This window comes from Schizosaccharomyces cryophilus, assembly GCF_000004155.1.
Source record: "Schizosaccharomyces cryophilus OY26 unplaced genomic scaffold supercont4.1, whole genome shotgun sequence".
Taxonomy (NCBI): domain Eukaryota; kingdom Fungi; phylum Ascomycota; class Schizosaccharomycetes; order Schizosaccharomycetales; family Schizosaccharomycetaceae; genus Schizosaccharomyces; species Schizosaccharomyces cryophilus.
Window position 1 is genome coordinate 1,480,383 of NW_013185624.1, and position 13,465 is coordinate 1,493,847.

Sequence of the window (13,465 nt, forward strand, 5' to 3'; positions counted from 1 at the left end):
GTGATTTTGCATAGTTTTATTATTGTTTTTATAAAATATATTTCATTTGCACATATCTATTTCCTTAGGAAGCTTGGACTAAACTTTTGTACAAAATTTTTGTATGGTAACCTTTTGTTGTAAAATAAATAAAAAAAAAAAGAAAAGAACGATAAATTTCACTAAACCAATGTAAGCTTTTTCTTTTCATTGGTCTGTTATTTTTTATTTTTGCCTCCATTTGTTTGGTAGAAAAATTTTCAACTATATAAGTAAGCTATCCCCAGCCATAACCACCAATAAACCATTCCTTTACCATAACACCTTATAGAAAAATTTTCAAATATGTCTTACAGAGAGGATAGTTATAACAACCGAGATGGTGGCTATGGCAGAGGGTAAGTATTTATTGCTTTTGTCTCGATTTCTTGTTGCAAAAGTTGAACCATCGTAAATATGAATTTTGACTAACATTGTAGTTATTCCGATGGAGGTTATCGCGGTAACTATAGAGGAGGAGGTAACCGATTCAATTCCTCTCGTGGATCATATGGTGGTGATAGAAACGGATTCGCATCTGGTGGCCGTAAAAACGATTTTTACGAATCAGAAGGTCCCGGTGCTAATTTAGAGAAGAAAGACTGGACCAATGAAACCTTGACTCCGTTCCAAAAAGACTTTTATAAGGAGCACGAGAATGTTATTAATCGTTCCGATGCCGAAATCGAAGCCTATCGTAAAGAAAAGGAAATTGTTGTTCACGGCTTAAATGTTCCTAAGCCAGTTACAACTTTCGATGAAGCTGGGTTTCCCAACTATGTATTGAAAGAAGTCAAAGAGTTGGGATTCGAAGCTCCAACCCCAATCCAACAACAAGCCTGGCCTATGGCTATGTCTGGACGTGATATGGTTGGTATTTCCGCTACTGGTTCCGGTAAGACTCTCACTTACTGCTTACCCTCAATCGTTCATATTAACGCACAACCATTGCTTGCCCCCGGAGATGGTCCTATTGTCCTTGTTTTGGCCCCTACACGTGAGTTAGCAGTTCAAATTCAAGCTGAATGCACAAAGTTCGGCCGCTCTTCTCGCATCCGCAACACATGTGTTTATGGTGGTGTTCCTCGCGGTCCCCAAATCCGTGATTTAATTCGCGGTGTGGAAATTTGCATTGCTACACCCGGACGACTTCTCGATATGCTTGACGCCAACAAAACCAATCTCCGCAGAGTTACTTATTTGGTTTTGGATGAAGCTGATCGAATGTTGGATATGGGTTTTGAGCCTCAAATTCGTAAAATCGTCGACCAAATCCGTCCTGACCGTCAAACTTTGATGTTTTCTGCTACTTGGCCCAAAGAGGTCCAACGTCTCGCCCGTGACTATCTAAATGATTATATTCAATGTACCGTTGGTTCTTTGGACTTGGCCGCTTCTCACAGTATTACTCAGATTGTTCAAGTTGTCGAAAATGCTGACAAGAGAGCTCGCCTTGGTCGTGACATGGAAGATATTTTGAAGGATCATAACAATAAGGTTTTGATTTTCACAGGAACAAAGCGTGTTGCTGATGAGATTACTCGCTTTTTAAGACAAGATGGATGGCCTGCTCTTGCCATTCATGGTGACAAAGCTCAAGATGAGCGTGATTGGGTATTGGGAGAGTTCCGTACAGGAAAGTCTCCTGTTATGGTTGCAACCGATGTTGCTTCCAGAGGTATAGGTAAGTATTTTTCGGACACTTTTACTTTTGTAGGCGTTATTTAAGGGACTCATGCCTCGCTACCGCAGAATTACTTTCGAAAGGTTTAATCAGAAGATGCTTTCAGTGTTGTGGACAGTGGCGTTGTATTTGAGTTTATGGATAAATTTGAAGGCTGGAGTACTATTCCTTCGACGAAGGATAGATTGTTCTAAGCCATTGTTTGTTCAACTCAAAGAAAACGCTAGTCTCTCGCTTTTTTAAAGGGAGGGGAGATTGAGAGGAGATTATGGTCATCAAAATCATAAATAGTGTGGGCTTTATTGTAAAAGCTCGGTGGTATATATGGTTGGTTTCATTAGTGTTGGGTTATCACTATGGGGGCTTAAAATTATCTGGAAGCTTGAAACCAGCAATTTTACAGTGCCGAGTTTTGAAACCCAGATTGTTCTTGACTACTTGCTTTGAAAACCGCACTGGATGATTAAAACCTATTCTCTTCTTGAACTTTGAACAGTTGGCAACTTAATTCTACCAGAAATATGGTAAAATTGCTATGAACGTCTTTTGATTAAACTTGCAGATTAGGTAGCAGTGATAGAAGAACTGGTGCGTTGATGCTGTGTTATGATGCTTAAGCAAATTTGATACGGATCAATTCTTCTTGAAATTTAAACGGCATGATATGGTCTGGGTATAATGAGTAATATCTCATGAAACTTGTACCCGTTAAATGCTAGCATGGAGTGAAAGAATCTGCCCAATAGGGTTTATACTAACAGAATATAGATGTGAAAGGAATTACTCATGTTATCAATTATGACTTCCCCGGAAACACTGAGGACTATGTTCATCGTATTGGACGTACTGGCCGTGCCGGAGCTAAGGGTACTGCTTTTACATACTTTACCCCCGAAAGTTCCAAACAAGCTAGAGAATTAATTGGTATTTTGCGTGAGGCCAAGCAAAATATTGATCCCAAGTTAGAAGAGATGGTTCGTTACTCTGGTGGCGGCCGTTTCAATAATGGCTATCGTAGAGGCGGCGGTTATGGCAGAGGAGGTCCCCGCCGTGGTGGAGGTGGTGGTTACGGTGGACGTGGCCGCTCCTTTACTGGCAGTAATAGCCAACCTCTTGCACACTCTAGATGGTAAAAACTGAGAAGCGTTATGAGAATGCTATTTTTTGGAAGGCGAATAGGGTTTTTGTGGTTATATATGTACATTCATTAGATTAATTTAGGTTTATGTGGCTGGTGAATTGAATAATTATTTGTCTTTAATTTGAAAGTTTGATTATATGAATCATGAACAGCGTACGGCGAACAGTAATAGTGGAGCTATTTTATACTATAATGAAGGATTGTATATACCGTAAAATTTGAAGAAGCAGAACAACTCTTAGAGTAACCAGTAGCTAAACAAGAAAGAATTGGATCTCACTATTCCCCTTAAAGCAATACAAATTTCATATTTATGGATATAAGAATAAGGATTGCGATACTTTAATCGGTAAAAGTTACTTCTTTAATATCAAATAAGGAGCTCGGGGGTATTTCGTAAGTACTGGTATGAATAGGCATGAAGGAGAATTTAAAAGTTAACCTTTACCAACTACCAACCTATTTCGTCTACAGTGCAAGAAGTTGAATTATTGGAAATAGCAAGTCCTTTTTGCCGGTTCAGTGTATATTTAGTAAATATTTGATTTAAATAATTCACAAAAGCTGAAAGACATAAAGTCGAAATCTTTGTTTGGTGACGTAAAGAATAAAAAAGTTTGTTAGAAAACACAATTAAAAAACGTTTACAAAATCATTGTACTTGTCTCGAAAACTGAATAAATTCTTTTCTTGGAAGATAAAGAATAATAGAATAGGTTAGCTATTATATTTTCTGAAAGTGGTGTCAATAATTAGACTTTTAACGTATCATCGTCTTTATCAAGTTTAAGCAGCTTTAATACATACAGCCGGTTTTTTTTGGAAATCTCGCGTTTTCTATATTTGAGTCTGTTTTATTTTACCAAAGGTGAAAGGATACCGGAGCTTGTGTGACTTTATCCAAACTGGATAAATATTTTTCCTGCAAATACAGCCTAGGTGGGTAAATTTTTGATTCATCATTGTTACCCTCTAATCTACGTTTTTTGCTGTGTAAGTCAAGAGAAAATAAATTTTAAGCCATAAAGAAGCTTGTCATTCAAGCGGTAAGCAAGACGCGGAGGTGTTTGAAGTCAACAAAAAAGTCAATCTTGCTAACTTGGAAAAGCCTAGTATTATATATATCCCTTAAAGTTGATTAACGATCTGCTAAAAAAAAATTATTGATAATAGTACTGCTCGAAAGGACAGCTTTTATTCGATTACGGTTTCAAATTTCATTGGTAAATTTGGAAGTCAGTGTTTGCTAATCTTCCAACGTAAATTTTATTGAAGTACCATTCATTATGTCTGGTGTCATATATTATAAATTTAAATCTCAGAAGGATCCCTCACGGGTGAGCTTTGATGGTACTGTGGGAATGTCGGTTTTTGATGTTAAACGAGAGATTATCCAGCAGAAAAAATTGGGCAGCGGTCTTGATTTCGATCTTCTGCTATATAATGCCAATACCAATGAAGAATACGATGACGATACATATATTATTCCCCGGTCAACTTCTGTAATTGTGCGACGCGTTCCCGCTCAAAAATCTGGCAAAGGTACAGCCGCCCGGTATGTAAGCGGTGCACCACGTACTACCGGAAATACGAGGCCTGAGTTAGCGAAGAAACCGGTCCCTATGCTACAAAAAAAACCTCAAACAAATACCGCTACATCTGGTGATCCATCTGCTACAAAATTAGCACCAGGTACGTCGGAGGAAGCTGCTATTCAACAAATGTTTCAAGTTTCCAGTGATCAATGGCGCGAGACACAGGATAAAATGGCATCCGCCACTCCGATCTACAAGCCTAACCAAAGACGTATTGCTGCATCTATTCCTGACAAGCCTCCTCCACCTGGTTATATTTGTTACAGATGTGGTCTGAAAGGTCACTGGATTCAGGCATGTCCCACAAACGCTGATCCAAATTACGACGGAAAACCGAGAGTAAAGAGAACAACTGGTATTCCACGTTCGTTTCTTAAGAGCATTGATGCTCCTGCTGAGGGAGATACTGCAAATATCATGATTAATGCGGAAGGAGAATATGTGGTTGCACAACCTGATCAAGCGTCTTGGGAGTCCTATCAAGCTCGGAAAGTAGCCTTGACTGCAAACGATGTTTACAAAATGCAGCCCCCTGACTCGTCGTTGGCTTGCACCATTTGCAAGAAGCTGGCCAAAAATGCCTTTCGAACTCCTTGCTGCGATCAACTATTCTGCGAGGACTGTATACAAACCGCTCTTTTAGACACCGACTTTGAATGTCCTCATTGTCATCAAAAGGACGTACTGCTAGATTCCCTAAAAGCTGATTACCAAGTTCAACGAAAGATTGAATCCGTTGTAAGATCTGTTCTAGCTACGCATAATAAAGAAAGCCAAGAATCCATTCCAAGTCTTGATTCTTCCTCTTCTTCGTTAAATGAGAAAAGAAAACGTGAAGATGATGAGGTCAGCAATCCATCAAAGTATAGTGCAAAGTCATCAGCAAACTATGCAAAGCCATCTGCTCAACCCGCATTTCGTCCTGGAATGCCGGTGCCTTCAGGCATGCCCATGCCTCCTGGGATGCCACCATTACCTCACTTACAAGGGTTTCCAGCTCCATTTCCTCCTTTTATGATGCCAGGGTTTCCCCAGATGCCAATGATGAAAAATAATGAAATGAGCAATCTTCCATATGGTCCTCAGTCTCGCCCGAACTACAAGCCGCCGAGTCGGTCCTCTCATTCTCCTACACCTACAACTTCCGCAGTTCAAAATAACTCTTCACCTAACATAACTTAATGTCACTGCTATCGCCGACTCTTAGGGAACGGACCGTAAATTGTGACGAAACGTTATATGAATCTTGAAGAAGCAACTGCTTTTCGTTGCCATGCGTGACAAGTTTTCCGATGGAAATTCTCATTATTGAATGATGCATCAAAATTTTTGGATATCACCCTTCTACTAACTTCTTGGAATCAATGTCTCTTTGAGTCTAGTCATTCTTTTAATCATTAATCATAATAAAAAGCTTATATAAGAATTGAGTTTGAATGTGTGTGTCTCTAGTCCTTTATTTTTTTCTATTGCTCAAGAATTACCAACTCTATGTGATAACAACTCTACTTCCTTTGCGTAAAATGAACCTCAAAAGTAAGATCTAAAGTAAAGAAGAGTAGGAATTTAGCATTCAAACTCTTAGACTCCTTATTTCAATTTGCATTATACGATACAATTTGTAAATATCCCAAAACATAAACTTCGAAAAAGGCCTTTTATTTACAACAGCCGACTTATGAAAAGCAGTTTGGAAACCTGATTTTTACTTTTATTTTCTTTTTCGTTTACATCTCTTGAACGTGAATTGCAAATCCTGAAGTTGGTTTTTTTTCAGTAGGCTGATATTCGTTTGCATGAATTCAGAACACTCTTTACTGATCGATAAATTTATTGAAACTTAGATTGAAAAATATATAAACCTGAACAGGTTTTTGAGAAAAATTGTTTCGCGTTCATGGACACAGCTAATCGAGAAAATAAAGAAAATCTGTATGCATCAAGCTTGGTAAGTCCTACTGCACTACGACCCGTCGCGTTTCATGTTTTTACTAGAAAATATGATTTAAATATCAACCGAGACTCTTTACAGGAACTAGCTGCTTATGTATCCAAGAAATGTGGCTCGCAATGGCGAAGCCAATGTGAACCACTTTTAGATGAAATTGCCAAAACTTGGAAGCGGCTGCATGGTATGTTACTATATTACCTCATCATTCTCTCTAACACGATTGCAAGATTCGGAGCCAATTGTGACAAAACCCCTTTTATCATCCTTACTAGCAAATCTAGCCGTTCCACATGAAGCACGAACAGCTTCATTTTCTCGGGCGCCAACGCTAGACTCGACTAATTCACTTTTACGTTCCAGCAGCACTCAAGTGAGAGATGCTCTTCACGAAAACGATTATTTCCGAGTCATCGACTCGTTTCAGCTTCCAAAGAGGATTTATGACTCTAATCGAAAAACTTTCATTTCATCAAAAAGTAGTCCAAGTTTGCTGGCTCCAGCTTCTTCCTCTGTGGAAATGCTTCATCGTAGGTTTCACGTCGTGTTTAACCGAATCCTCAGAAACGAAAATTTCCAAAATCCTTCTTTTAGCGGATCGTTTTCCCAAACAAACTCGCATCAAATTACCCCTATTAGAAATCTTTTAGGAAGATCTGGCGGAGAGTTTTTGCTTTTTGGGATTTTATCGGTAGCTCCTGATGGTAAACTTTGGTTAGAGGATTTAGACAGTCAAGTACAGCTCGATATATCCATAGCCACCTTTGGATTTGGTCATTTTTGCGCCGGTTGCTTCGTATTGGTTAATGGGCAGTTTTTGGATTCTGGCGTTTTCTTGGTTTCTGAAGTGGGTCATCCACCTATAGAAAGAAGAGAAGCTTCTTTAAAAGCTCTCTCTCAGGTAGATTCTTTTGGATCAAACTTAGATGCTAATCAACTCAATTTACTCCGTCATGCTGAGCAAGCTTATAAATCGCCTTTTGTTTTTTTAAGCGAAGTTCATCTCGATGATACCCGATGTTTACAGGCTTTAGAAAAGATATTTCAAAAATACGAATATGCCGAGTTACTACCTGCCTGTGTCATTTTATGCGGAAGTTTTACATCCACAGCTTTTCATAACTCTGGTAGTTCCTTGGATTATAAAGAGGGATTCAACAAACTAGCTCTCACTTTCGCTAAATTCCCAAGGATTTCGAAGGATTGCAGAGTTATATTTGTCCCTGGCCCCAATGACCCTTGGACAACTTACGGCCTTTCGTTGATGCCAAAACGTGCAATCCCTCTTCATTTTGTCAATCGTATCCAAAGAATATGCAAACATGCTATATTTACTTCTAATCCTTGTAGAATATCTTTTTTTTCTCAAGAAATAGTAATATATCGTGAAGACATTACCGGAAGATTTCAAAGACATGGCTTGAAGGGTTCCAATGCTTCTTCTCAAAATGCCCAATCTGATTCGCTACCTCTTGAAGAGCAACAATTGTATCAAAATAGAAAGGTAATTTTGCTTAATATGCTATTTACTAACTGATTGAAGCTTGTGAAGACTATTCTAGATCAGTCGCATTTGTCTCCGTTCCACCCAAGAACGAGGCCAGTACTGTGGGATTTCGATTACTCCTTAAGCACGTTTCCTTTGCCAAATTGTGTAAGTTTCTGGGTAGTATCCATATATACTAACGAGTTAGTTGGCAATTGTGGATTCTCAAATTCCAGCCTTTAACATTCACTACGGAGGTTGTCTGGCACTAAATCCAGGACCCTTGATATTAGGTCTGCATTATAATTGGCAGGAATTTCATCCGGTCACTAAGCAGGTTACTGCGTTTCATGAACGGCTTTGAACTATAGAGAACCCAAGATCTCTTGTATTTGAGTTATGTTAGCGTTAATGGGTTATTGAGAGGAAACTATGAAAGGCGGAAATTGAGGGCTCATATAAAAGTACTTGGGTAGTGTATAATAAAATATTTTAATTTACATCTATGAATGAATATGTTTATCAGTAATTAGATCCATCTTTTACCAACATTATGATGAAAGAGGACGGCAGACGATAATAAAGCTAAGCGTTTTATGTTAGCTTGCAGAAATATATAATATTCCTTCATTCCATATAAAACATATGCAAATCAAGTTTCCAAAACTTTATACTCACAAAGATAAGGGTAACTTTCATTCGATACAACCAAGCATTTGCAATACGTTAGAACTTGGGATATGATGATATACTGGCATCATGTATGAATGCTCAATATTTTTCAAAACTTTAGTCAAAATATACTCTCAAATATGATGAAAAAGGCCATTAGACAACGAGAAATTGTATTCCTAATCCAAACAAATAAAGAAAGGAAGGTACGAGTTATGCAAAGGAGAACATAATAAATTAAAACGTGATAAAATCATATCAACTACGCAGAAAGATAAAACGGATATTAAAATTAAGTAGGAACGGAACGGATAATTAAAATTAGGAGGCAAAACATGAAAACGGGGCATAAAGCATTTAAGAGAGATCAGGATGTCTTCCAGTCGAACAAGTCGAAACTATTAAACACGCAGAATTCTTAGTCAACAAAAAGGTCTAGTCATAGATCTTCTAAGACTAGATATTAATAGCATTATCTTTTAATTGGAAGGAAAAAAGTAAGTAAGCCAAAGTCCATTAATATAGCATTATTAAATTAAGTCCGGCATATAGAAGATGTATAATAAAAGAAATAGGAATATGCCAGCCAGAAGCAGCAGAATGAATAATCGTTTGGACAGGAAATATCTAGAATTGGAGGTAGAGAATGAATCCGATTTCGAGAGGTTCTCACTTAGAAATCGACTGTGATGAGTATGCCATGGTTGATTGTTATCCTTTTGTAATAAATGAGTTTTGGTATTTGATAGGTGATTTGGCATTTGAGAAGCGAGTCCACGGGTTGCGGCAGTGGGACTCATATTCTTGATGTCAGTAGCAGCAGTAGCAGCTGGAATGGAAGAAAACTTTGCCGATCTTTTGGGAACAATTTTTGGAGACCAATTCGAGGCGCCAAGGGAAACACCATTTGAGCTAGTAGCACCATAATGAGAAACATGATTAATTGGCGGCAACATCTCTAATGGGAGATTGCAAGCCTGCAAGGATCGAATAGAGTTCGACGGAGAATGTTGGGAATCCTCATCATATGGAGAATTTACACTTTCGTAAACAAAGTTTTCGCTTTCCTCATCATTGGAATCTTGGTCAACGGCAGATGCGACCCTCGCAGCAAACATCGCCGATTTAGAAGTAATGACTGATGCATTTAGTATGAAGATATATAAAAAAGAACCCGCAATCAATCTAGCAGCAGCATGAGCCTTCACCTTGGCAGGTACTCTAGTAAACATGCGGCTCCATCACAACATACCATTTGGCACAGAGATCTTTTTTTTCTTCGAGTTAGTTTTCTTTGTCTTTAAAGCTTCGGAGGAAGGTTTTTTTGAGCAACTTCCGGATATTTGAACCTGCGAAACGTTCATGACCGTTTCCGTTTCCACCGACATTTGCATCGGCTTAGATTCTGGAATCTTCATCTTCACTATATAAATTGCAATTCCGTACCTTTACGAAACCTCTAAAGCTCGAAACAAAGGCACAATGGCTCTTGGATGATTATTCCTAGTCTATTCCTGTCATGTGAACGGCACGTTACATTCACCTGCTGACGAAACCCTACCCTAATCACCTGTAAGTGCTAGTCACAGAATATTTCTGTTTACATACTATTTATTACCCACATTCTACCTGTTGTACTTCCACAATTCCAAAACTTTCACTTAAATTGAAAGGATTAGAATTTGCTGTGCTTAGCGTGATGTGAGTCGCATCCATATTCAAATGGAGTTACAGAAACAATGCCAACAACTTGTAGGCCTCCTAGTAGGAAACTCACCTGCAATTGAGGAGCTTGACTCCCAAGCTTCTGATGCCAAAGAAGAAAATGTCTTGAAACAACGCGAGGATAGGACGTATTGTCTATGGAAGGAGTTTACAGAGTTTTTGCGAGTACTGTCGCTGACTGCTGTAAAAGAAAAGGGAGATGAAAACAAAACGGCCTCATTTGATGTTTTGGAAAGTTTAACTACTTTGCGAATTTTAGAAGAGAAGTTTTCATCGTCGTCCTCGTCTTCTTCTGCTAAATACTCAAAGGCATACGTGGAGTCGCTATTACAGAAACAAAACTTTTTTTGCGAAGAGAACCTGAGCGTAGAAGAAGAGATATTTGACCTTCATAAGAAAATCCAAGAGGAACGCGGCATTTTGCAGGTGCTGGAGCCGGCAACCCAAGAAGTTGCTGCAAGTCTTCTACAGCATTCTTCCAAAAGCGGGGTGTATCGTGATTTTATGGAAAGTACCCAGCAAGAATTGAGAACGGAAAAGGTTCGATGGGAAGTCTTGCGCAATGTTGTTCAAGTCCTGATCTTGGAATCTGGGTTGTCGTTTGCTGACGATGAGCAACTATTTTACATAATGGAATTATGTGGAGAACGAGATAATGATTTTCCAATCTAGACAAAAGAAGTTTTGATCTAAAGGTATGTTTTGTTTTCTTAGTTGATCTACCCTATGATGGTTTTTATGAATTTCTTCAACGGAGCCCTTCAACTTATCATGTTGGTTGGTGCGGGACGAGATTGACATTCTGAGGGTAGTTTTTCGTTTGCTTTTTTCCTGCTAAAATATACAATTTTACTAACACCTGTTTAGCTAATAGCCCTAGGTTGGTTTAAAATATTAGTTTTTAACAATAAACTTTTTCATTTACATACGAGTCTAGAACAAGGATATACACAAAGGTAAAATTAAGGAATGAGATCGTAACGGATAAGGAAGAAAGGAATGTAATAAACAAGATGCTAGGTGTATCCTGACAAAATTTGCGTAAGATCAAAACCGGTTTAGTTTCTCTCAAGAAGGGAGAATTCTATGCAATAGAGGAGAGGATATTTGTAAGTAAAGATCATTCAAGTGAAAAGAATCAGGCAAAAATAAAAGAATTATTAAGCTTGACTGCAGTTTCATCCATGCGCAGAGCAACAGACATAAGGAAGTAGCAAAACTAATTGTACAAAGGTACTCCAACATTTTTGTTATAAATTAAATATTTTGTTTTTTGGTAACATTGTTTTCTCTTGAATGACCATCGTAACCATTACTTCTACCAGGACGGTTGCGATATTGACGTCTAGGTCCAGCATTGTAGTTATCACCTCCCCGACGATCGTTGGGTTTACCTAGTTTGTTGGGAACAACACGGCGTCTCTCTTCAATGCTTAAAACGACATTTTCAATTTCAGCAGAACCCTTGCTCAGAGCCGCCTCAACACAAGCATGGTCGTTAAAATCAACGTAAGCTGTTCCCTTACGACGAGCATATTCGACACTCTTGACAGGACCAAAAGTACCAAGAGCTTTTTTCAAACCGTCTTCAGATACTTCATCTGGGATGTTTTTGACGAAAACGGAGGTTTCTAATTGTTTTGTATTCTGGGGTTGTTGATTGGATGTGACATTCATGGGCTTGGCAGCCGGAGCTTGATGCTGTTGCTGGGGAGAAGGACCGTTGACTACTGCAGCCTGAGACTTGGACTCGGGGGTATTACGAGCAATCAAGTTTGCCCATGTCCTAGGAGTCTTGGCGGTAGCGGACGACGCAACAGGACTAGATTGCTTCGGGGCAGCTTCCGCCATAGAACTACTAGAATCAAAAGCAGCTTGAGTTGGAGGAGGAGAGATTGCTGATGGTAAAGGTTCGGGTTTAGATGGTGGAGGAACTTCTACATTAGCAGGTTTAGGAGACGCGGATGAGGGAACGACCGATTGAGTTTGTGGATTCTCAGATTCTGGTTTAGAAAGTTCGAAAGGTAAGGATTCATCTTTATTTTCTTGGGGTGTAAAGGAAGGAACGTTGGTGCCGTTCACCTGAGAGGCCTCGAGAGCTTCGGTTTCCTCAACCTCCTCATCTTCAACATCTTCACGCAAAAAACGGAAAATATCATTTAAAACGAAGTAACCATTAGGTTGTTCGGCCAGGAAGAAGGTTTGGGCAAATTTTCTAGAGAGCTTTCCCTTGTTGGACATTTCACCCAATACTTGAATGACAATACCCCCATTGCAGGAGGCCAAGCTGTCCACATTGGAGATAAGGACCTTGCAATTCTGAAAATCTAAATCCAAAATCTTGTTGTGAATCTCCTACAGTCATGAGTTAGCAAATACCGAACATTGTGATTGAGACCCGTAAGGTTCTTCTTCTGTGTAAAGATGATGCTTCCATCAAATTTTCAAGCCCTGTTCATTCTATACTTACCTGTTGTCCATGGCAAAGGCTGATGGCTTCTCCCTCCTCACCATGAACTAATGTAGACTTCTTGGTGTAAAAGCACTAGAAACGTTAGCATCTGCTTAAGACATTTTCTGACCATTCACCTATAACATACATGAAGACGATGGGGTTCCTTGTTTAAATAGGTATAGTATTCTTGAACAAACATCCAACCAATCTCATCTTTTCCTACTACGGGTTCCAATACAGTAGTGTTTTCGGCGGTCATGGTGATGAAGGTTTTCCAATGTTAAAAAGTCTAAAAGTCGCTGTATGAATCTACGAAATAGAGGTTCGTTAGAAGAATGTTCTCTGTACGTTCATCTGACAAAATTCTGCAGAGGCAACTGCCCAAGATTACCGAAGGTCACCGAATATTCACCGAAAGAAAAAATACGAAATCCAGGTTTCGAGAAAGCAGAAGGCTTTTCATAGCTTATAGAAGGATAATATTCCAAAGAAAAAGAGTTATCTTTCTTTCAAATATCGCTTTTACAAGTTCATATTCATTCCTTCTCACTCGTTGGAGTGCATTAAGATGTAAACAAATAAATCAGAAACGAAAAACAAATGCAGTAGAGAATGAAAAAGGTAGTTGTAGTTTTTTCATTTTATCCAGCCTTCGTTGATTGACGTGACTTGTTAAGGAAAAGATTGGAACGTTGAATGAATGAATCAGACATACTGTTAAGAGCTCTCATGAATCACACA

The 13,465-nt window shown here is 38.9% G+C and overlaps 6 protein-coding genes across 6 annotated transcripts; 4 read left to right on the forward strand and 2 right to left on the reverse strand.

Moving 5' to 3' along the window:
- The first annotated feature begins 230 nt into the window (after window positions 1–230).
- On the forward strand, window positions 231–2,958 carry SPOG_03049 (ATP-dependent RNA helicase Dbp2). The gene is made up of 3 exons (XM_013165708.1): window positions 231–377; window positions 459–1,702; window positions 2,471–2,958. The coding sequence occupies exons 1-3, from the start codon at window positions 325–327 to the stop codon at window positions 2,833–2,835; spliced, it is 1,662 nt and encodes a 553-aa protein (XP_013021162.1). The 5' UTR covers window positions 231–324; the 3' UTR covers window positions 2,836–2,958.
- A 325-nt stretch (window positions 2,959–3,283) lies between these two features.
- On the forward strand, window positions 3,284–5,960 carry SPOG_03048 (ubiquitin-protein ligase E3 RBBP6 family protein). The gene is made up of 2 exons (XM_013165707.1): window positions 3,284–3,889; window positions 3,952–5,960. The coding sequence occupies exon 2, from the start codon at window positions 4,130–4,132 to the stop codon at window positions 5,618–5,620; it is 1,491 nt and encodes a 496-aa protein (XP_013021161.1). The 5' UTR covers window positions 3,284–3,889; window positions 3,952–4,129; the 3' UTR covers window positions 5,621–5,960.
- Window positions 5,961–6,018: 58 nt separating this feature from the next.
- On the forward strand, window positions 6,019–8,374 carry SPOG_03047 (DNA polymerase epsilon catalytic subunit B). The gene is made up of 4 exons (XM_013165706.1): window positions 6,019–6,570; window positions 6,617–7,890; window positions 7,930–8,040; window positions 8,081–8,374. The coding sequence occupies exons 1-4, from the start codon at window positions 6,336–6,338 to the stop codon at window positions 8,234–8,236; spliced, it is 1,776 nt and encodes a 591-aa protein (XP_013021160.1). The 5' UTR covers window positions 6,019–6,335; the 3' UTR covers window positions 8,237–8,374.
- SPOG_03046 (Vac7) lies at window positions 8,201–10,053 on the reverse strand. Its single transcript, XM_013165705.1, has 2 exons — window positions 9,797–10,053; window positions 8,201–9,682 (listed from the first exon to the last, which is right to left on the reverse strand). The coding sequence occupies exons 1-2, from the start codon at window positions 9,960–9,962 to the stop codon at window positions 9,075–9,077; spliced, it is 774 nt and encodes a 257-aa protein (XP_013021159.1). The 5' UTR covers window positions 9,963–10,053; the 3' UTR covers window positions 8,201–9,074.
- On the forward strand, window positions 10,012–11,315 carry SPOG_03045 (CENP-H Fta3). Its single transcript, XM_013165704.1, has 2 exons — window positions 10,012–10,964; window positions 11,137–11,315. The coding sequence occupies exon 1, from the start codon at window positions 10,267–10,269 to the stop codon at window positions 10,939–10,941; it is 675 nt and encodes a 224-aa protein (XP_013021158.1). The 5' UTR covers window positions 10,012–10,266; the 3' UTR covers window positions 10,942–10,964; window positions 11,137–11,315.
- SPOG_03044 (ubiquitin protease cofactor) lies at window positions 11,167–13,056 on the reverse strand. Its single transcript, XM_013165703.1, has 3 exons — window positions 12,870–13,056; window positions 12,740–12,814; window positions 11,167–12,624 (listed from the first exon to the last, which is right to left on the reverse strand). The coding sequence occupies exons 1-3, from the start codon at window positions 12,981–12,983 to the stop codon at window positions 11,527–11,529; spliced, it is 1,287 nt and encodes a 428-aa protein (XP_013021157.1). The 5' UTR covers window positions 12,984–13,056; the 3' UTR covers window positions 11,167–11,526.
- Window positions 13,057–13,465: the final 409 nt, after the last annotated feature.

Bases quoted from the DNA above. Each gene is read 5' to 3' on its own strand.
- SPOG_03049 (XM_013165708.1), top strand. From the start codon at position 325: ATGTCTTACAGAGAGGATAGTTATAACAACCGAGATGGTGGCTATGGC. The intron at 378-458 runs GTAAGTATTTAT...CTAACATTGTAG, and splicing joins GATGGTGGCTATGGCAGAGG to TTATTCCGATGGAGGTTATC. The intron at 1,703-2,470 runs GTAAGTATTTTT...AACAGAATATAG, and splicing joins TGTTGCTTCCAGAGGTATAG to ATGTGAAAGGAATTACTCAT.
- SPOG_03048 (XM_013165707.1), top strand. From the start codon at position 4,130: ATGTCTGGTGTCATATATTATAAATTTAAATCTCAGAAGGATCCCTCA.
- SPOG_03047 (XM_013165706.1), top strand. From the start codon at position 6,336: ATGGACACAGCTAATCGAGAAAATAAAGAAAATCTGTATGCATCAAGC. The intron at 6,571-6,616 runs GTATGTTACTAT...CACGATTGCAAG, and splicing joins AACTTGGAAGCGGCTGCATG to ATTCGGAGCCAATTGTGACA. The intron at 8,041-8,080 runs GTAAGTTTCTGG...CTAACGAGTTAG, and splicing joins CGTTTCCTTTGCCAAATTGT to TTGGCAATTGTGGATTCTCA.
- SPOG_03046 (XM_013165705.1), bottom strand. From the start codon at position 9,962: ATGAAGATTCCAGAATCTAAGCCGATGCAAATGTCGGTGGAAACGGAA. The intron at 9,683-9,796 runs GTATGTTGTGAT...TAAATGCATCAG, and splicing joins AAAGATCTCTGTGCCAAATG to TCATTACTTCTAAATCGGCG.
- SPOG_03045 (XM_013165704.1), top strand. From the start codon at position 10,267: ATGGAGTTACAGAAACAATGCCAACAACTTGTAGGCCTCCTAGTAGGA.
- SPOG_03044 (XM_013165703.1), bottom strand. From the start codon at position 12,983: ATGACCGCCGAAAACACTACTGTATTGGAACCCGTAGTAGGAAAAGAT. The intron at 12,815-12,869 runs GTATGTTATAGG...TAACGTTTCTAG, and splicing joins AGGAACCCCATCGTCTTCAT to TGCTTTTACACCAAGAAGTC. The intron at 12,625-12,739 runs GTAAGTATAGAA...TCATGACTGTAG, and splicing joins GCCTTTGCCATGGACAACAG to GAGATTCACAACAAGATTTT.